Source organism: Archocentrus centrarchus, chromosome 4, assembly GCF_007364275.1.
Source record: "Archocentrus centrarchus isolate MPI-CPG fArcCen1 chromosome 4, fArcCen1, whole genome shotgun sequence".
NCBI lineage: Eukaryota > Metazoa > Chordata > Actinopteri > Cichliformes > Cichlidae > Archocentrus > Archocentrus centrarchus.
In genome coordinates, this window is record NC_044349.1 from 26,231,514 (window position 1) to 26,252,254 (window position 20,741).

The 20,741-nt window shown below is 41.7% G+C and overlaps 1 protein-coding gene across 1 annotated transcript in view; it reads left to right on the forward strand.

Moving 5' to 3' along the window:
• The window catches only part of pip5k1ca (phosphatidylinositol-4-phosphate 5-kinase, type I, gamma a), a 43,375-nt gene that overhangs the window by 15,613 nt on the left and 7,021 nt on the right, over positions 1-20,741 (forward strand). Inside the window, exons 2-15 of the mRNA XM_030728294.1 lie at positions 2,069-2,100; positions 3,035-3,121; positions 3,504-3,631; positions 3,721-3,841; positions 8,053-8,205; positions 12,233-12,532; positions 13,204-13,412; positions 14,167-14,250; positions 14,340-14,388; positions 16,473-16,557; positions 17,227-17,388; positions 17,834-17,975; positions 18,335-18,367; positions 18,564-18,683. Of these exons, the coding sequence (XP_030584154.1) occupies positions 2,069-2,100; positions 3,035-3,121; positions 3,504-3,631; positions 3,721-3,841; positions 8,053-8,205; positions 12,233-12,532; positions 13,204-13,412; positions 14,167-14,250; positions 14,340-14,388; positions 16,473-16,557; positions 17,227-17,388; positions 17,834-17,975; positions 18,335-18,367; positions 18,564-18,683 (1,705 nt within the window). The remainder of the gene's footprint in view (positions 1-2,068; positions 2,101-3,034; positions 3,122-3,503; positions 3,632-3,720; positions 3,842-8,052; positions 8,206-12,232; positions 12,533-13,203; positions 13,413-14,166; positions 14,251-14,339; positions 14,389-16,472; positions 16,558-17,226; positions 17,389-17,833; positions 17,976-18,334; positions 18,368-18,563; positions 18,684-20,741) is intronic.

Genomic DNA, 20,741 nt, shown 5'->3' on the forward strand with positions numbered 1-20,741 from the left:
TCAGACACTGGGATCTGGTAACATTTGCTGCACAAAAAACAAAGTAAGTTAAGAGGTCCCATTTACAATCCTTCCTCCACATGAGACGTTGATGTCCAATGTCCAAGTCAGTTACTTTACCTGGGCTTTGACCTGCTTTAACAAGTGAGTCTATCTGCGCCACATTGGATTATGTCCATGTACACAGGTAATAGTTTATTGCGTTCAAAACTAGTGAGTTGTCATCATTAGTGTTGCTTATTGCACCTTCTATCCAGGCAGCTCCAGCTCCACTATTTCCAATATTGCAAATATAAATATCCCAAGTTAATTCTCCTGAAATTGTCCATGTGTGAAAAGTGCTGGTTAACAGTTGTGCGTGTTGGCTGATTCTGTGCCACCTTTTACAAGAAATGACACCCTCTGTCAATTCTAAGGTTTTATGTATCAGGACATGATTAAAAAAAAAAAAATCTGGTCATTAGCAGGTTCTAAAATGATTTAGATACAACACGTGGTATGCTACCTGACTGCTAGGTGCTCAAGTCCTGTGGCTGCCAACAAGCCCAAATCGTCACGTCTCCACTACCATACTTGACTGTTGATATGAGTTGTTTCTGCTGATCTGCTGTGTTGGTTCTCCCCAATCGTGGCATTGTGCATTATGGCAGGACTTCTGCACTTTGGTCTCATCTGGCCAAAGTACATTGTGGTCCAATCGGATCTAACTTTGCAAATCCAGGCTGTGCTGCCATGTTCTTTTTAGAAAGAAGAGGTTTTCTCCCAACAACCCTTCAAAGTAAGCCATACTTGTTCATTCTTTTTCTAATTTTACAATTGTGGATTTTAACATTTAACATGCTAACTGAGGTCTGTAGAGTCTGAGATGTAGCTCGTGGGTTTTTTATAGTTTCTCTGAGCATTGCACAGTCTGACCTTGGGGTGTATTTGCTAAGATTTGCTGTCTTGAAGCAATAAGGAACCCGCTGCGTTCCTCAGCAGCATGGGAGCTGTTGTAACCTTTCTGACACATTGCCATAAGAAAATCTTTTTTAACGTTACCACCACCGCTCCATCTGTTTCCCAAAAGTGAAAAGTTATCACATAAGCAAAACTGGTGTCCTCATCAAAGTGTCTCAAGCAGTTGTATTCATATCTTGACTTATTTATTCCCAGCTGTCAGGCTGTGTTGCTGTAGTTTCTTCATAAATTCTACCATATGGGCGGCTGAGTGTGATAGCGGTTATGATGATAACAGTAACAGAGTGCGGCTGATTAATTCGCTCTCTGTCACTGAACCACTCTCTCCACGCTTCCACTCTTTCATTTGCTCATTTGCATTCCTCCCTTTCCTGCCTTCATACCTTCTCTCCATTATTATGCCAAGTGTTATATATGTCTATAATTATGTGTCTATTTCAGGCCTTCCTGGTGAAAACAGTCCTCTGATTGCCTTTCTCTACTGCCTACATCCTGCTATTAGGCTGGAAATGATCATAACATGGCAGATGCAGCTTTGCTTCTGAGATTCACTGGGTTGCCAAATGTGTGTTAGCATTTATTAGGTTCTTGGTGTAGGACATTTCAGCATGGTAGTAGAAACTATTTATTGAATATGTTTGAGCTAGTCTGGGCTGGATCTATGGGATAAGGCATTTTGAATTAAAAGGAATTGATCAAAAGAGCTTACAGCTGCACTTACATCTCTGTGAAGCTGCACTTGGGCTGGGAGGACTGTGAATGTCTCAACAAACATAATAGCAGTCCATCATATTTTACTTTACTGTCTAACCAAGCATCATACATACGGGCATCAGTGCTGTTTGCATTGCAGAAAAATCAGTTATAGTTCATGAAGTTTTGTAAAGGATTCAGTGCCCTTGTAACTGATGTTATTGTTTCCTGCAGTTACTCAGGCAGACCCCTGCTTGTGTTTGACACTGTTATTACATAACGTTAGGCTACTGCATCCACCCTGTGGGATTCATCTTTGTCATGGAAAGCACTAATGATGCTGAGTAATGGAGCCTCTCTGTCACAGAGCGACTGACAACCAATGCTTTGTCTCTCCTTGTCCCCTCACTTACAGATGCAGCTGCTAAGAAAGCCTTCATCACAGAGGTGAGCCACCACCTGCACCTGTCTCTGTGTCTTTTACTTCATTTTTGATCTTTGGTTTGATCCCAAACTACACCCACTGTAAAGGCTTCATTTGAGGATTTTAATTGGTGTTTGAAAACTGCCGCAAATGTCAGTACAAATGTTACAAAATATTGAAAAGCAGTATAAAAGAATTAGGGTTGTATTTCTTGTCTCTCTTTTTGCCACACATCATCTCAAACATGTCTTCTCATGTGCGTATGGCTACAAAGGGAGGGTTGCTTTAAGACAGTGGATGAAGTGAGGGTTTGCACTAAGGCTCAGTGTGAGATAAATGGGGATTATTCTGAACTGCAACTCAGTCAAAGCTTCTCTGTTTTAGTCCAGCAATAAAAACAAGGAATTGGACATGAACACAAGTCTTCTTTAAATCCTCCTAATTTGATGAATCTCTTTTACATAGCACTTCAAATAGTACAGTGCACATTTTAGCAAGCCCAAAAGCATTGCCCAGTTTGTTTAATTGGAGTCTGCTGATTATTTAAATCTACTTAAATGCCAGTTTAAAGCAAAAGCTCCATTAATTGTAATGGCACTAGAGGTATTTGCAGTGGATAAGATCCTAAAACATCCAGTGCAGCTTCTGGTATTAAGGCATTTTCTAAATTATATTAAATTGACAGTTGGGGCCTTGTGCAGTTTGGGTTTGAATGATTAGGGAGGTAACGCTCCACTAATGACAGATCCTTAGATCATATGAACTAAAGTTTCCATATTGTTTCAAAATGAAGAACATCAGATCTTGAAATTGTTCTCATTCAGTGATTCTCCATCACCCCCCCCCCCCCCCCCCCCCCCCCCCCAGTCTTTAATATTTATATAGTCACCATTCATGAAGAGGTGCAAATATTGGTGACCCAGTCATAATAGCCTGCTTCTCTCTTCCTCTTATCAGATGCCCTCATCCTCAGGCCAGCCTGGCCAGGGAAAGAAGATTGGCCACAGAGGGGTGGATGCATCAGGGGAAACTACTTACAAGAAGGTACTATACTATACATTTTCTACTTGTAAGAGTAACCTTTGATATGCTATAGAAGAACAGAAGAGCAGATGCTGTCATAGCAGGAGTTAGTGGCAGCCTACCCATTACCCCCAAAAAAGGTCTTAGTAAGAGGCAAAGGAAAATAAAAAGATTTTTTCAGACAGTTTTGTTATTATCCAAGAAAAATAAATATTTTTGTCTATGAGGTCTTAATAGATAATAATATTAGATTCTAACTGAACCACTTCTACAGAGCAGCCACAGTGAAGGGTGCGTCTTTTTTTTTTTTTTTTTTTTTTTTTTTTTTTTAAGCAGACAAAAAGGTGAAGAATTTAATTTACTCACTATCCTCCTTTTGCCTCCTCCACTCCCTCTTTTGCAGACCACATCATCAGCCTTGAAAGGCGCCATCCAGCTGGGCATCGGTTACACAGTGGGCAACCTGAGCTCCAAGCCTGAGAGAGATGTGTTAATGCAGGACTTCTACGTGGTGGAGAGCATCTTTTCCCCAGGTTTCTATTACATGCAAACACCCACTAAAGCCCTCTCTGCACTGATAACGAGGGCTTTTTGATTAACTGGCTGTTGTTGATGTATTTTAGTGAAGGGAGCAACCTTACTCCAGCCCATCACTTCCCCGATTTCCGCTTTAAAACGTACGCTCCTGTGGCCTTCCGCTACTTCAGAGAACTGTTTGGCATCAGGCCGGATGACTACCTGGTAAGATCTAATTTGTCTTTATCTCTTAATTTAAATATATTTTTGTAATTGCTTGAAGGTCATCAGATTATACCTAGGCCACCTTTAGAGATTACTGAGAAGACAACCGGTAGCAGACATCCCTTTACATCTAAATGTGGTTAAAACACTCAAAACTTCTGCCTATTTGGTTACTTCCACTTCCTATCTGCAGATTTGAACCTGCACATGTCTTAAATCAAATTACATTTTTTTTTAGACATCCTTCCAACGTCCTGAAAAGATGACTTTTTACATTTCACTTGTGTAAATTTAGGTGTCAATGCATTTCTTTTTAAAGGCTAATACTGGCCAACCCGATTTGGCTCAGAAGACAGCTGGAGCTTGGTGGGTGTGGATTACCATCAACAAAATGAATAAACATGAGAACTCTGGATAAAAAGTGGGATGTTAGTAGAGAGCTGAGAGGAAGGGAATAAGGACAATGATGCCATGAGGGAAGGAAGGTCTGCAGCTTGTCTCTCCCCCTCAGTCTGGGGAACCTGGAGACTGCATGATTCAGCATTCTCCATATACATACACTGATTAGTCAGTGTTTATGCACGCTCTGTGTGCACTTATCGTCAATGCATCGGTACGCCAACCACATGGAAACGCAGAATCCTGCCTACTTTTCTCCCTTCTCCCTCAGCCAGCCTGTGGTCACTCATCACCATATGTCCAAACAAGTCATCTGGGGATATTTCACCACTGACTGGCTTTACTCATTATTCAGATTTTAGGTCACACTGAAATTCTGGGTATTACTCAGTTTATTAAAAAAGCAGAAACTCAAAATTATAATGGGAACATTGAGTCCATTTTCTCTGTTCTTTGTTAATCTTACCTGTCTGTTAAGCATTTGATCACTTGTACTAACATAAGATATACTAAACCTCTGGGAACAGAGTGTTTTCATTGAATGTCATTTGTCTAACTGACAGTTGGTGTTAATTGGATGGTAGCAAATTGATAAATCTACCTTTGAAAGAGGTTTTATAATGAGGAGCATCTGTAAAACAGCTGCATCGTGTTCTCAGAGAGACACGGGACTAGGGGTGGGTAAAATAATTGAAGAATCGATGCATCGCAATAATTTCACGCAAAATTCATAATCGATTAGGGGGCTCCTCAGAATCGATTCACCTCCTGACACGTTGGGGGCGCTGAGAGTTTGGTTACTGTGCTGAGCACCTGAGCGCATAACAACAGTCATGGCGAGCAGCTGTAGAAAGCTAACTCCATCAACTTTTAAGTCAGATGTTTGGGCTCATTTTGCTTTCCCGTCTAAATCTGGAACTCAAGAAGTCGACAAAAGCAAGGTGGTATGTAAGCTGTGCCAGAGAGAATTAAAGTACTGCAGTAACACGACAAACCTGCGCAACCACTTAACCAGATACCACGCAGATGCGCTACAAAAACACGAAGCACAACCTGTTGTTGTCATGCCAAGCTAAAAGGTACCTTTGCATCCCAGGCAGTAGTGTACCTGCTGAAAGGATCTTTTCCACAGCAGGTGACATACTGTAGTCACAGCCCAGAGAAGTGCATTGAAGCCTGAGCATGTGGATCAGCTGCTTTTTCTGAACAAGAATCTCCACGTGCCCACTTAGTCTGTAACCAGAAATGAAGAACTGTACTGTTACAGTACAATTCTTCATTTCTGGCTACAGTACTATAGTTCAGTTCAAGATATGTTCAAAAATTAGAGGTTAATCACTACATGTTCAAAAGCTAAGAATGTTTACAAGCACTAAACTTTTTGAATACAACCCTATGATTTGTGTTTAAATCTGCACTGATATGCACCGATGTTATTGAAATGCATTTTTATTTATATTAGACTTTCAAGAGATAAGCTATGCCTAATTTTATTTTACATGCACTTTATTTTTTATTGTTTATTAAGAACAGTTTTCTACTTTAAGCACATTGCAGAAAGAAGTTTGTTTCTTTGCTCAGAAATGTGATGTTACAGAAGTTTGTATGAAAATAAATATTTTAAAAATATCAACATTATCTTAAATCATTTGTGTCTTCACAACTTTAAATCAATATCGAATCGAATCGAATCGAATCACAACAGCAATAATCGAAATCGAATCGAATTGTGAGGTTCCTAACAATACCCAGCCCTACACGGGACTGAGCAAGTCCTGAATTGAAATGTATAGAAAATACAGCAGCAGCAGAGGTGGTGGTATGAGTGCAGTTTCCAGGGAAGGGGAAGCTTTTTAACACCTATATTTGGGGCAAAGTCAGCAAAATTCTTAAAACATTTTTTAATTTAGACATCACTGGCATTTCTGTTCTTGCATATTTATGTCTTGGTGACCACCGAACACAGCTGAGAACAACAAAAATCTTTCACTGCATCTGCAAGGCCAACAGTCATGGGCCTGAAGCACTACAGCAGTAGTAATAATAATAATGATAATCTGAAACTACACATGCATTAAAAGTTTGAAGTTCTAGAAATGATCTCAAACATAATTATTCTGTGACTTTAGCAATGGAAAGCCAGTCTCACTATAAAAAGTCCTCCTATATGATCACCTTTTTGTTTTGCTGTACAGAAACTCAGAGTTCACAGGTAACTGATGTTGTCTGTTAGTCTTAATTAGTGCTGATGTTAAAAAAGTTAATTGTTAGATTACAAGCTTGTAAGGTAATTTAGTGGGTAATGAGTGCTTTTGCATTACCCAGAACACTTTGGTAGTATTTCCCCTGCCATGGAACCAGCAATAAGCCTGTTAGTGTTCCCAGGAGTGACAGCTTCAGCCATTGCTGTTGTGGAGCTGTAGCGCCGGCATCTGACGAGTTACTTGGTGTGTTTCTGTGCTGCCACCAACAAGTTGTTCATACGCTAATCTTTAGGCCCTGCCAGAACAGAATCTGTTGTTCACACATTCATAGCTGCAACTACTGATTTTTTTTTGTTCTTTCCTGTGGAACTGCCAATTATGGTCTGGATTTTTTGTTGTGCCAGTAAATAGTGATCGAGCTCTTAGAATTTCTCACACCCAAGAAGACAAAAAAATGGTTAAATAGACTCTGCAGCAGGTTTGTTTATTGAAGCTTTAAGACTGTTTTATCCCCAAAAAAGCCTTTCCTTTTTTTCCCCTTTTTCCTGTCTGATAAATCAGGCTTCTTGGTGGGAAGATTGCAGTTTCTAGTCAGCATCACATTCTTATTCTCCGCTCCTGTTTAGGTGTGTTTTCATGTGAAGAAATGTATGAAATGAATGCCAGATTTGTTCCCGACGAATGTTTAAAGGGTGAGCAGTTAGCAGAAATTAGATGTGGCCAGGATAGCGTTTAAGCTGTAGAGAGAGATTAGCTGAGCTACCCATCACATTAGCAGGAGACTGGTTTGTGTGTGTGTAAACAAAGCTAGGAATGTAAAAGCATGTTATTTCAGCTTTCTGTTTTTCCCCCATTGTAATTCTCCTATAATGTATGTTTACTGTATGTGCTGATATGCATTTCTCTACCTTTTGGATTTTATTGGTATTCAAACTTGGGCTCTGTGTCTCAGCATGCTGATGTTTGTTTGATTCCCAGTGTTTATGTTTATTATTAGCACTGCAGGCAGCTTCTAATTTACAGACTTTGATCCAAGAGCGCTCTAGTCAGCATGTTATGCTTCATTAATGTGTTGTTAACAGGGAGGTATCAGAGGAGTTGTATAATGAAGTGCCATAATGAGTTCTTCTGTCCTCTTTTTGTATTGTTTTGTTGGGTGTGTTTGTTTGTTTTCCACTGGCAGCATTTGAATAGATTGCAATAATCTAAAAGAAGCACATGGGAAGGCTTAAGGGGCGATGAATGCAGGGAGAGGTGAAAAGGAGAGGTGCATTTTGAAAACCTGCCGATTTGGTTCGCTCAGCCCATTCCACATTTGTGGCAGCAGGAATGTCTGTGATACAGAGATTATGGAAGCAATTAAAGTACTTAGGCGAATTCTTCTCTGAGTCATGTCTCAGTCAAATCTGAACACACACAGTTGACGATTTTCTGAGTCTGTGTGCCTCACCCTTTGCAAAGAAATTATCGTGTTCAATGACTTTATCAAAAACGCTTCCATTAAAATCATAACCATATTATTCCATAACTTGTCTATGAAGTTTTTGGTCAGTTTCAAAGTAGTACAGTTTGTACATTTGTCTGTGTTTTCTCTTTGTGAACCTGCAGTACTCCCTGTGTAACGAGCCTCTGATCGAGCTGTCCAATCCTGGAGCGAGCGGCTCGGTGTTCTACCTTACAAAGGATGATGAGTTCATCATCAAGACTGTGATGCACAAGGAGGCTGAATTCTTACAGAAACTGCTGCCTGGATACTACATGGTAAGCAGAGTGTGCACATGACAGTGTCTCTGAAGTGCATATCAGTTTTGCGCTCAAATGTCGTGTCCCACCAAAGAACAGTTCAAATAAACTGCCACGACATTTCAGCTGTTGGTTCATATTGTGGTTTTTTTTTGCTCTTCTTATTGAGCTTTGGCACCGTTTTTCAGGTTTGTGGTAAGTAACACATGCAGTGTAATGTGTACAAACATAAAAATAAGCCTTTCTTGGGCCTGTAGCATCCAGTTTTCAAGGCATGCATGTGCGCTGTATAAAAGGCAGAGAACCCGTATGAATGCCTGTTGGATGCTTGTGATGAGATCTGGTCTTCATTTGTGTAGCGACACTTTGATTTTTACTTGCTCTTCTGAGGTTTCTGGATTCTCCTGTTGGACTTTTTTGCAGCTCACCTGTGTCATCCAGGCTATAAAAGATGGTCCAAATGAACTGCTCAGTCTCTCTCTTTCTCTTCCACTCCACCTTGCATCAACCCATTGGTTGATGGGTTGATGCTTTTATCTGATTGGCTAACCCTGTTCTTGTAGTGAGTTCCTTAGATGAACATATTAGGGATATCTGCTCTTACCAACATCGTACAGAACCAAGAGTAGAAAAACTATCTGAATGAGTGTTTAGAGCAGTCTGAGGCGTGAGGGTTACTTGTATGTACATTGACCTCATCCCTGAAATCATGGCTGTGTTTGACCTTTGTAATAGGACATACATGCCAGAAAATAAGAAAAAGCAAAATAGGTGTCATTTCATTTGAATGCTAACCTCTCCTGATGTTCTTATTTTCAATATTTTTTAAACTGCCAAGTTTATATAAGACTGGAAATTTCTCCTCCAAGCATGACCCTTCATATAAGCAGACTTAACAGCTTTTATCTTCTGTGACTGAAACCTCAGGCCATAGGGTTTCATAAGAGACTGACCTGTGTATTTTAGTAGCGGATGTACTGTGCTTAAGCCTAACAGAGCATGACTTCCACCAACAGTAGCCCACTCCTACCCCTCCAAAAATTCCCAGGCTTTTTCTGAATTAAGTCAACCAACAACAGCTCCATGTATGTCCATGCTGCTAATCCAGCCTCACAGGTTCACGGCCCTTGCCCTCGCCCTCGTGTATATTAATGCGCCGACAGCCCCGGGCAAAGACCATTGCAGGAATTTGTTTAATCATTTAGGGAAGTTAAAGTCTCGGCACATTTGCTGTGACCTTTTCCGTCGTTTTTGGTTGTGCTCTGAAGCATTTTCTCAGGTGTAATTGGTCTAAGCGAGTGGTTTAACAAAAGCAGAGAGATTCAAGCTCACGTTAAATGGCTGCAGCTCGAGGCAAGAGAAGGTGGAGGGAGTTTTTACAGAAACAACAGCTCAGGGTAAAAAAATGTATGCGTTACAATGAGATGTAGTTTTAATATTGTAGACTTATCTGTATTTAAAGCAAATGCATAACAGACAGCATGCAAGCAGCCATTGGTGGAGCTCCACATCTCCCACAGCTGACTGGCTGATAGTTGTGGGCTGGCTGAAGACTCTGGCTCTGGGCAGCATGCAGACCACAGTGATGTAACTGACTTCATGCTGCCACTTCTCTCCCTTCTGTTATACGGCTTGTCTCTCACGTTTTAATGTCTTGTCACTCTCCAAAGAGAGTCTCCTGCTGCTGTTGGCTCTGCTGTGTGATTTATTTTCCCTTTTTTTTTTTCCTCACACTGTGTTTAAATCCTTCCTTTTGCTGCTTTTCTTTCTTTCTCATTTTTGTTCTCCATCGCTCTCCTCTGTTCCCGTGCCTCACGTGTCTGTGTTGTTGGCTCATCACTGCTCTGCCCTCAACGCTGACAGAAGGGTTGTGTGTGGCTGAGGGCTGAGGATGCTCTTTCTCTCTGCGTTGTTTCTCTCCCTCTCTTCCTCTCGTTTTTGCTGCTTTCTGTACAAGCTTTTCTCATCTGAAGGTCATTTGCCAAGTACCTATTCTTTTCAGCCACATTTCCCTCGTCATCCTTCATCTCTCTTGTGTCTGTTCCTCTTTTTCTCCTCTTGCAGTCATTTCTACTCCTGAATGCTGTGTGTTACCACTATATGGAGCAGCGCTCTGTTTTTCACACTGCTCTCATCTCTTTAATGGGGCTGAGTTGGCCCAGGTCCCAAGGTCAAAGCAGGTTTTTAACTTCGCAACCAGCCAAACTAACTTAATTTGTTTGGATTGAGTCTTGAAATATTTGCCATAAAAACGTTCTTGTGTACATTCATTTTATTGCATTTGGCTAAGCCAAAAATGACCTGATGTTCTTTGAGTCTTTTCAGTTCAGTTCAATGATAATAGCTTGTTTGTGACTTTGCACATAAAAAAATCCAGAAACCAATCTGATATGAATTCAGCCGATTTCCCCTCGTAGGTGCACTCCCTGGGCATCGCTGCACTGCTTCCACTACAGCTGTTATTTTTAGATCGCTCCATGTAAGTCTCCTTCTCATCACTTGCACGTGAGCATCTGCAGTGCCCCCTGATCTCCTCTGGTGTATCTAAATAGGGATTCTTCAACTTCATGTTAATTTCTGGGAAAAATGGCAAGGAGCCAAATCTGACAGACAGAGTGATCCAGAACCAGAACTTTGTCAGAGTGGCTCCAACTCCAGCCTTTTCAAAATGTTGTGTACTGGCATACACCGCAACTCATGTTTATGCTGAATCCTCTCCCTCAAGGGGACTCAGTATATTACAGATTACAAAACACAGTGCATAACATTGGAAATACTGAAAAAAAATGCAAATAAAAAAAAAAGAATCTGCAAGCAACCTCCTGGAGATGCTGACAACCACTGAAAACTCCTGTTTGGTGTCTAAGTCTTAGCCAGAGACCCAGCTCTCGTTATGATCGTCAAGCTGAGAGAGTCAAGTCAATTTAATGAGGAAGTTGACTTTTGCTCTGTGATGTGCAGAGTGGTCAGAGGGGGGACTTCCAGGGTGCAATTTCAAGCAATCCTGAGGTGCAGAAGGAGACAAACTACAAAGCAAGCTCAGAGACACTAAAACTTGTTATGGTTTTTTCATTTTTATGAGTCATAAAACTTTATGATTGCAGCTCGTCTTGTAACTGCTTGAGCTCTAAATCCCAAACGGAATTTTGTTTTTTAACAGTCTTTTGTAGAACTGAAACCTTTATTATTGACATTATTTTTAATGTTTTGTTTCACAATAAATCAATAGTAAAATATCTAAACAAAATCACAATATTAAAGTTCACATCATTGCATTGTGTGTTATCAAAAGCCTGTCAGTCAGATGTTTTTGATTGAACTGTGCGGTGGTTGAAGTACAGTAAGTACTTCCATATACGTAACATAGCACTGTGAGAAAAACCTTCATTTGTGTTGGCTCTCTGTTATGTAATGCATCCTGGTGCGATCAGGTGGTGAATGTGTAACTGTAGCCCAAGTGTATGTACACTGAGAATCATGTGCTGTTTGTCAATTAACTGTTTGCATAACATGTACAGTATCAGCTATCCTACTGCTCATGTATGTTTCATTCCTTAAAGTTCTCATGAAGCCCTGCGACAGGCTGGCGACCCGTACAGGGTGTACCCTGCCTCTCGCCCTATGTCAGCTGGGATAGGCTCCAGCCCCCCCACGACTCTGAACAGGATAAGCGGAAGTGAATGGATGGATGGATGGATGGATGGATGGATGGATGGAAGTTCTCTTGAATAGAAAAATCCTGCTTTGTGTTCAGTGTTTGTGCTGTTTTGAAACTTTTATTTACTTCCAAATGAATATTATTTATCAAATGCAGCTTTTTCTGTTTCAGTGTCAAAAGCACTTCCTGAGGTGATACAGCTTCTAAAAGTTATATATTTTGTTATATGCCAGCTAACATTACCTCAGTTTTCAGCTCTGTTCCTCACAGCATTTGCTTGTGGTGTAAAGTCCTGGTTCAAAAATCTTGTAAGACCACAGCAGCGGAAAGATCAAAGCAAATTTACGATCCTTTGCTTTCTCCCTCTCTTCTCTTCTCTGCTCTCAGAACTTGAATCAGAACCCTCGCACTTTGCTGCCCAAGTTTTTCGGCCTCTACTGTGTCCAGTCGGGCGGGAAGAACATCCGCGTGGTAGTTATGAACAATGTCCTGCCCCGTGTGGTTCGCATGCACCTTAAATACGACCTGAAGGGGTCCACTTACAAGAGGCGAGCGTCCAAGAAGGAGAGGGAGAAGGCCAGGCCCACCTTCAAAGACCTGGACTTCATGCAAGACTTGCAGGATGGCCTGTTGTTGGACCAGGACACTTACAATGCTCTGACCAAGACCCTGCAGAGAGACTGCCTGGTGAGAATTATGACGATACAGCTGCTGTGGAAAGACTATTTTTACCTGCTGTACTTCTGCTCTCTGTTGAGGTAGGCAGGAGAGATGGCAGGATGGAGGGATGACAATATTAAGAAGGAGATGGTGAAGGTGGTTTACTGATTGTGAAGCAGAATCCATAAAACAGCCTCATAAAGAGTAACAGGGGAATAATAGATGAAGACACATGTCTTCCAAAGGGAGAGCAGGGAAAATCACGATATTTATGGTGCCCTGATCAATAAAAGAGGATCGTGGATGAGAGAGCAGACGGGGGAGCTGGAAGGGAAGGATAAAACCTTTCTTGAGGTTATGATGTTTGGCATTCCCAGGATCCCTCGCTATAAATTAGACTGTGTTACGAGCAAAAGGTTTAACGAGGTGTCTGGTCTGGTAGCTGGCTGGCTTTTTCTCTTGTTAATCACTGTCCCTTGTTTGCATTTGCAGTGCTCAGAAAGTGTTTATCAGTGTGTGCGTGCCCATGCAGCGCTGTGTCTTGTGTATAGCTTTAACATCTCCGTGGTTATGGGTTGGATATCCCTCTTGGGGACAATACAAAAAATTACAATAATAAAATAACAGGATAAATAAAAGGATTTAGACACTGCACGTCTCTGCACACCAACAACTATGTTCATCTGTCCTGTGCTCAGGTGCTGGAAAGCTTTAAGATCATGGACTACAGCCTACTGCTTGGGGTCCACAACATTGACCAAGCAGAGAGGGATAGGCAGATGGAAGGCTCCCAGGGTGACAGCGATGAGAAAAGGCCTGTGGCCCAGCAGAAGGCTTTGTACTCCACAGCTATGGAGTCCATCCAGGGAGGAGCTGCCTGCGGAGGGTCTATCGACACAGACGACACGTGAGTTTAGCCAGAGAGCAGAAAAAGCAGAGGCTTTTGGCAGAAGAGCCGAGTGATATATGTGACTACTGGTATTTAAAAAATCAGAAATGCTTGTGTCAGACTTGCTGCAAGTATACAGCGTGGAGGATGAATAACATTAAGTTTAATTTGTTAAAACTTATTCAGCTGCTTTTATCTCTTCCTCTTCCTTTTAAAGTCTATTTACTTTCAGTAGTTATACTTGCTCACACCTGATGTGACACTTTGAAGTCTTTCAACTGAAATTTCCTGCCTTTATCCTTAGAGTCACATAAATCAGATAGCTGGTAGAAACATGTTCTGACTTGGGAGAACAACATCGCATTTATCAGATTCTCTGTCATGAGTTTAAAAGGCAGTGAAGGTACAGGGTATCAGTGTGTTCACATTACACTGAAGTACTGTGGTTATGGGATTATTTGGTCAAAGGTGAGCGCTTGCAGTGAGAAGGATTGGATGACAGGTCTCTGCAGTTACCTGAATGAGCTGTAGGAGTCGTGGAGGAAGGCAAAGATGAACCAGAGCAGATGCTATCATCCCTTCTCTAAAGCTCATATAACTGGGGTTTAATTTGACCAAGCGATGTAATTTGATATTAAACATTATTTTGAATCACCAAGAACACTTCCTATAGCTGTTTGATGAAAAACGCCATGACAGATTCTCTTTAGTCTCTGTGCAGGGGCTGATGACCGGACATTAATTCATTTCAGCTTTTCTTTTCTTCTTTTAGGATGGGCGGTATCCCAGCAGTTAATGGAAAAGGAGAAAGGCTTCTTCTCTTCATCGGAATCATCGACATCTTGCAGTCTTACAGGTGACTGCAGCTAAATGTCTGTATGATACTGACTTACACAGAAGTCAAACATGTTCATGGTGAAACGGCGCTTCTCTTTGTTTCTGCAGGTTAATCAAGAAACTGGAACACACGTGGAAGGCTTTGGTTCATGATGGGGTGAGTTTTATAGCTTTTTGCATGAACCCTTGGGTTTGTTTTCCTGATCTTGGTCACTGTGAGAGGTTTTATTGGCATTAAACATAAAACATAATTCAAAGAAGATACTCTCTACGTAGACATATTTCTCTGTCATCTCTCTATCTCATTCTTTCTTCACCCACATAACGAAACATGTAAAAATACACCCGTCCCAGACCTGCAAACCTTCTTTCCCTTTATCCAGTTGTGGTTGTGTATTCAAGCTTATTAGAAGCTTTATTCAAAATAAATCCATTTACTATTTATTTTAAGTTTGTAAAGAGGCATGCTTTTTTTTAAGTCCTGGGTTATATTTGATAATTATTTTCTAACTTGAATTCAACATTTGAAGTAAACACCTCTTGTTTCCCCACCCATAGACTTTACTTGAGCAGTATCGCCCAGGTATATTTTTTTAACATATACATTTTTTTTTTGTTATTTTCTTTCATTTAAGAGATTGACATGTTTGATTTTACTAGCAGACAATCCTCTCGCTGGGCACAGCAACTCAGCCACAAAGTGGCAGACCACATAAAGTTACAAAGCAGAGCCACTGAGTGCTGAGGCTCATAATGCATAAACATTTCACTACAGTTTAATTTCACAGGATAATTCACTTAACAATTAATGTTTTTGTTTCTTGTTTTTTAGTCTGTGCTCATGATGGAGCATCCCACACATACTGTAGACTTTACTTGGACAGGCAACCCACGTATATTTTAGCCTTTAATATTCATGCAAGAGAACCAGGCAGTCAGTTTAGATCTACAGTCAAATCATATTTTTAAAGTTCAGTTGTTCCGAATCAGCTAGCCATGGCCCTTCCTGTCTTGTGTTTCTGTACTGGCAAACTCACCAGGTCGCTGTTGTTGCAGTCGTCAGTCTTATTCAGCAGGTGTGCAAACTCATACTCGAACTGTAATGGATTGCAGCTGGCAAAGGTAGTTCTTCTGTTCCTGATATCCTCTGTGAGCTGGAGGGCCACTTTAACCAGAACCTGCTGCAGGTGGAGAACTGGTTCATGTGCTGCTACACCAAGCTCACAGCGGATGCAGAGCCTGCCTGCAGTTCCGTACAGAGTTGGACTCCATGCACAGCATGAGGAGAGGCAGCTGATTTTGCTCTGTTGTATGTGAAGTATTATTTATGCATTTATTTTAAAAAGTGTGGGTGTGTCTCGCCCCCACTACCACAACAAATGCAATGTAACTCTGAGGGAGACACTGGCCTTTGTTCATTCTGAAAAATATGTAGGCTTTAATTTCTCTAGCCTCTTTAACTTAAATTTCATGCAAACACTTGATCATCAACAAATTGCAACCACTTTTTTTTTTTTAAACCACAATTTAAGTAGCGTAAACTTCCATAAACAGATCGGCAGCTTCCACCAGCCTACACGCAGTATTTTATATTGTGTTCTGCCAAGTCTGATTTTACAGGGAATCTGATACAGTGCATCACTTGCTGACTTAAAGTGAGAAAGATTTACAGCACAAAACAGAAAGTCAGTCCCATCAGTCTCCCCACCTTCTTTCTTTACTCACTCCAATCTCCCACTCCGAAACACCCTAACAAGTGAGATATGTGTGGGAGAGAAAACAGCATCCTGTTCGTCACTGTTGCTGACGACAGTGGATCCTCAGCGCAAACCCTATGCCACACACAGCCGCTGAATGCATTCAGAGAATTAAATATCGAGCAACAGCGATGCTGAAGTCAAACTAATAACTAAGATGCTCTGTCTTCACTACCTCCTCCACCCCTCCTTTTCAGCTGTCTCTCCAAACCGAACACCAAGTGTCATCTGTCAGTCCGCTGGTGTTGTGTTATCTCAGTCTGATGAAACATAAATAATGAAGAGATGTGTCTGTAGCCTCGGCTGACTGTGTTTCTGCGTGTCTGTAGCAGGTGTCGTTCACTCATGTGGTTTGGCCCAGAGAGAAGAATTACTGAAATGGGTCACTAAAGGACTCACGGGCAGTGTGCTCTACTGCGAGCACCAGTTTGATCATTTTATTCATGCACCATTTGTCTCATTAATCTCTGTCTCTCCCCCTCAGGACACCGTATCAGTCCACCGGCCAGGCTTCTACGCCGATAGGTTCTTGAAATTCATGAGCACCACCGTTTTCAAGAAGTGCTCCTGTGAGTTCCATTTACATTAAGACGCTGCCATAAATAGACAGATGGAGAGCTGTGTGGGAAGAGCCAGACGCACAAATGCCACACATCAGGCTTCTTTTAACGCAGATAGGAAAATGAGATACAGCAGCTAGAAGACTGTGAAGCTTAATGTCTTGTTGGGGAAATACATCTGTTTGATCTTTGCGTGCTTTTATTTTGACTTCTTTTAAGCATTTTGTAAAGAGTACACAGGAGTATGAATTTGAGATTTTAGCTTAGGTTAGATTGCAGTCTCTTATTCTATTAGCACCTGTGATGCATGTACTGGTTCAGAAGTATATTCACATATATGGTCAAAAATGGTGTGGTCAGTCTAATGTTTAGTTGCATTCCCAATTTCCGGCTTCCATTCCAACCAAACACATTCCTAACCTAAAAACAAAGTGGCCTTTTCAGGATTTAAAAGGGAAAACAAAGTAGAAACAATATAATGGTCACAACAAACAAACAAACACAGAAGGGGTTGCTGAAATTAGATTCAGTACAATTTTTTGTGTAGCAACAATTCACAAAAAATGCCATCTCTGGCCTCTTAGTACTGTAGTACTAGTACTGTAAATATCCTACGATATTAGCCCACAAAACAACACACGTGTTTTCACATGTGCCTTATTGTATATTGCTCTTCAGCTTTGAAGTCGTCTCCATCAAAGAAGGGTCGTGTGTCCTTGACGGTGCCCAAGTGTGGTGGTCCTGGTGCGGCCTGGTCAGCCAGCCAGCTGCCCTCTGAGAGAGACGAGAATATCTATGACCTGAGAGGAGCTCGCAGCTTCCCAACGCTGGAGGATGAGGGTAAAAGATAACTCTTTTTGATAGCATATAGATAACAATACCACTCATTGACAAGCGGTTGGTTTGTACCTTTAGCCATAGAAAACAAAACAATTACAACAGCATATGAGAAGAATGCCATCCATCCGTCCATTTTCTACCACTTATCCGTGGCTGGGTTGTGGAGGCAGCAGCCTAAGCAGACAAGGCCAGACCTCTCTTTTCCCAACCACCTCCTCCGGTTCATCTGAGGGAATACCAAGGCATTCCCAGGCCAGCCGAGAGATGTAATCTCTCCAGTGTGTCCTGGATCTGCCCTGGGGCCTCCTCACGGTAGAACATGTCCGCAACGTCGCGCCCAGGAGCCAACCAAGGAGAAGAATACCAAGAAGAGGGGAAAAAAGCTGTCAGGTACCAGCTCTCTCCAAGATGAATTGTAATGCCTGTACCCTTGTCTGTCTACCAGGGAGGCCAGATCTTCTTCCGTGTACTCCTCCATCCTTTGAGGAGGCCACCACAGCATCAATTGCCACCACGCTCTCTTCCACCACCTCTTTGTCCATTCCTGAGAGATCTCCCTCTGACACGGCCGAACACCCCCGCTACAGGTACTAATGTGCACACATACATATTTTAAAACATTTATTTCAGATGGTCACAGGGAATCCATCTATTCACTGCAACTTTAATTATACATCAGCTGATAAATATTTAAGCTCATATATGGGACAGTTGACACTGTAATTAGTGGCTTTGTTATCCTTTAGTCTGAAATTCAACCAAATAACATATAAAGATGAGACGCTTTCCTCGCTGTGTTTGTTCTGATGTAAACGGATATAACTGTTATTTCCAAACCCGGATTTCTTCATTTATCTGAAACTAACTTCTCATTGTTTTGTCAGTATTCACCGGTGTGAGCTTTACTGTATGCTGCCTTTCCTGACTGTGTTTCCTCTCTCTCCAGGAGGCACACCCAGTCACTCAGCCATGACGGAAGGTGAGTCCGGATCCTAAATCCTAAATTTCTTTAGCTCAGCTGGTTTCACAAACACTGGCTAGCTCTATGTTTTTACCCCATTAAACATTTCTGGGTGGGTTAGCAGAGAAAATTCGATATCAGGGTGTTTATGAGTTGGCCTGTTTTTCCTCCTGTGTGTGTGTTTTTCTTTTTATATGTGGTTGTTTGTGTTTAGGACCCAGGAGGAGCTGCGTGTGCGTGAGGAGGACCAGCAGACCATCACAGTGGAGGTGGAGTTGAAGAGACATGACAGTGAGCCCACCATCTCTGTTCCACAGCCCTCACCTGAAATCAGGTACTCCAGCAACACAATGATAAACACCATGCAGAAAAACATCTCATGTCTTCATGAAACTTAAAAATATGACATTGGAGAGATAAATGCACTTATTGTCAGTCAGTTTACATAAACAAAGCATCAGAAACACACCTGTAACCTGTGTGTTCACATAACTGGAGTATTTTGATTCAGGGAGAGTATAACCCAGTAGGATGGAGTTTCACAGCCTGCGATTGGGATTAACAGTCAATAAAAACCAACCGATCTAACTTTCATTTTTCATTTAAAAATATTCACTTGTAAGATAAATAAAAAAGATGTCCTCTTTGTCTGCCTCCTGGCATGTTGCCATATTAGTCTCAACCTCAAACATGCTTAATGATGAATATTTTTCAGCATGTACCAAATAGGCCATTAATAACATAAGTAACACACTCAGTGCTCTGTCATTTTCACTATAAACAATGCCAGAAAGAGGCAGCTCTGTTATACACATGACCCAAATACACAATGAGTTGAAATGAGGGTCTTCGATGACCGCAATACAACATCAACAGTATATGACTCAGTTTGAGAGTCCTGCCGGTGTCTCGGCAGGACTTAGCCAGCTGTTAGGTCAGCACACCTCACCTGTCTCTCACACACACACACACACACACACACACACACACACAGTGCCAAACATGGAGCACAGATAAACACAGAAAGCAGCTTAACCCATTTGTTTATTGAGTTCAGGTTTCCCTTGTTATGGATAAATAAATGCTGCAGGTGATTTTTTGGGGGTAGGCATCTACAGTAATTAGGTCATGAGAGAGTGCACACATGCATGAATTTGTGCTGAATGTGTTTCTCCCATTTATTAAATGACAATATGGGGAAGACACCAAGGGGGGAAAAAAAAGCCCCAACATTGGGGAAACAGTCAGAAGAAGTAGGGCAGTGGGCCACAGGCCTGAGGCTACCACTCATTAAGCTGAGGTTACATGACAGAAATTTTTCTAATTAGATTGGATTTCCATTTGCAAAAGTTAAACAACAGAGAGAGACTTAGAGCAACACTTTCTATGTCTTTGAATTTCAAAAATAAAATGTAACAAAAATTCTCGGCAGACTTAAACAGACCATATGTAAACATGGTGGGGTTTTCCTGGAGACAGGTCAGTGAGGATTGGGGTGTGGTTGCTGAGGGGAAGCCAACTGAATAATTGGGTTTGATGCTGAGAAGGCAGTGGCTAGACATAAGGCCTTGGGGTGTGGATAGAGTTGGCGGGGAGGAAGGGAGGAAGGGGTAGTGAGAGCAACCGAGACGGTGGCGATTGGATAGCCGATTGGATTTACCATCTTTGGAAGTGGGTTGGATGCAGGTGAGAAGCCTGATGTGAAATGGAGAAATAGGATATTTAATTAGAACATGAAAAGAAAGAAGAGTGATTTTTGAAGAAGGCAGACAAAGAGAAAAACAGAAGTGTTAAAAAAAAAAAAAAAAGAGGACGTGAAATGCTCTGAGATGAAATGGGTAAAGGAGCATCTTTCTGCATGGCAACAACCATCCTGTCCCCCCTCGTTTGTTCAGCCACTCAGTTCTTGTCTCTGAAATGCCAAGTCTCCTTTTTTTTGCTTGATTGGCCAACTGCCGGGCTTTTCCTCTGGTGGAGCTAAGCTCACACACAGAAGCTGAGAAAGCAATGCGGATGTGCCTAAATCCTTTCTAATAGTTGATGATCTGGCCAGGAACAATAAAGGATAATGGCAGCACACAGCCAGCTGGCAAATCTTTGATTTGTGCCCTCCTCTCCCTCACCACCACCACCACTACCAGGACACACAAACACACACACGCACGCACACTCACAGCTGTCAAATTTCCTAATAGCTTGGTGCTGCTCTTCTGGCCTGCTGCAGGAAAGTGGTTTGTGGCAAGTGACCCAGTTAATGGCTCTTAACAGCCATGTGTCTACATGTAGGTGGATGTGTAGGCAGGTTGTTTCTGCTGTCCTTAAGATACGTGAATACAAAAGGAGGGACGTTTGTGGTGAGGCGAGCTGAGGTGAAATGAACAGGTCAGGCAGG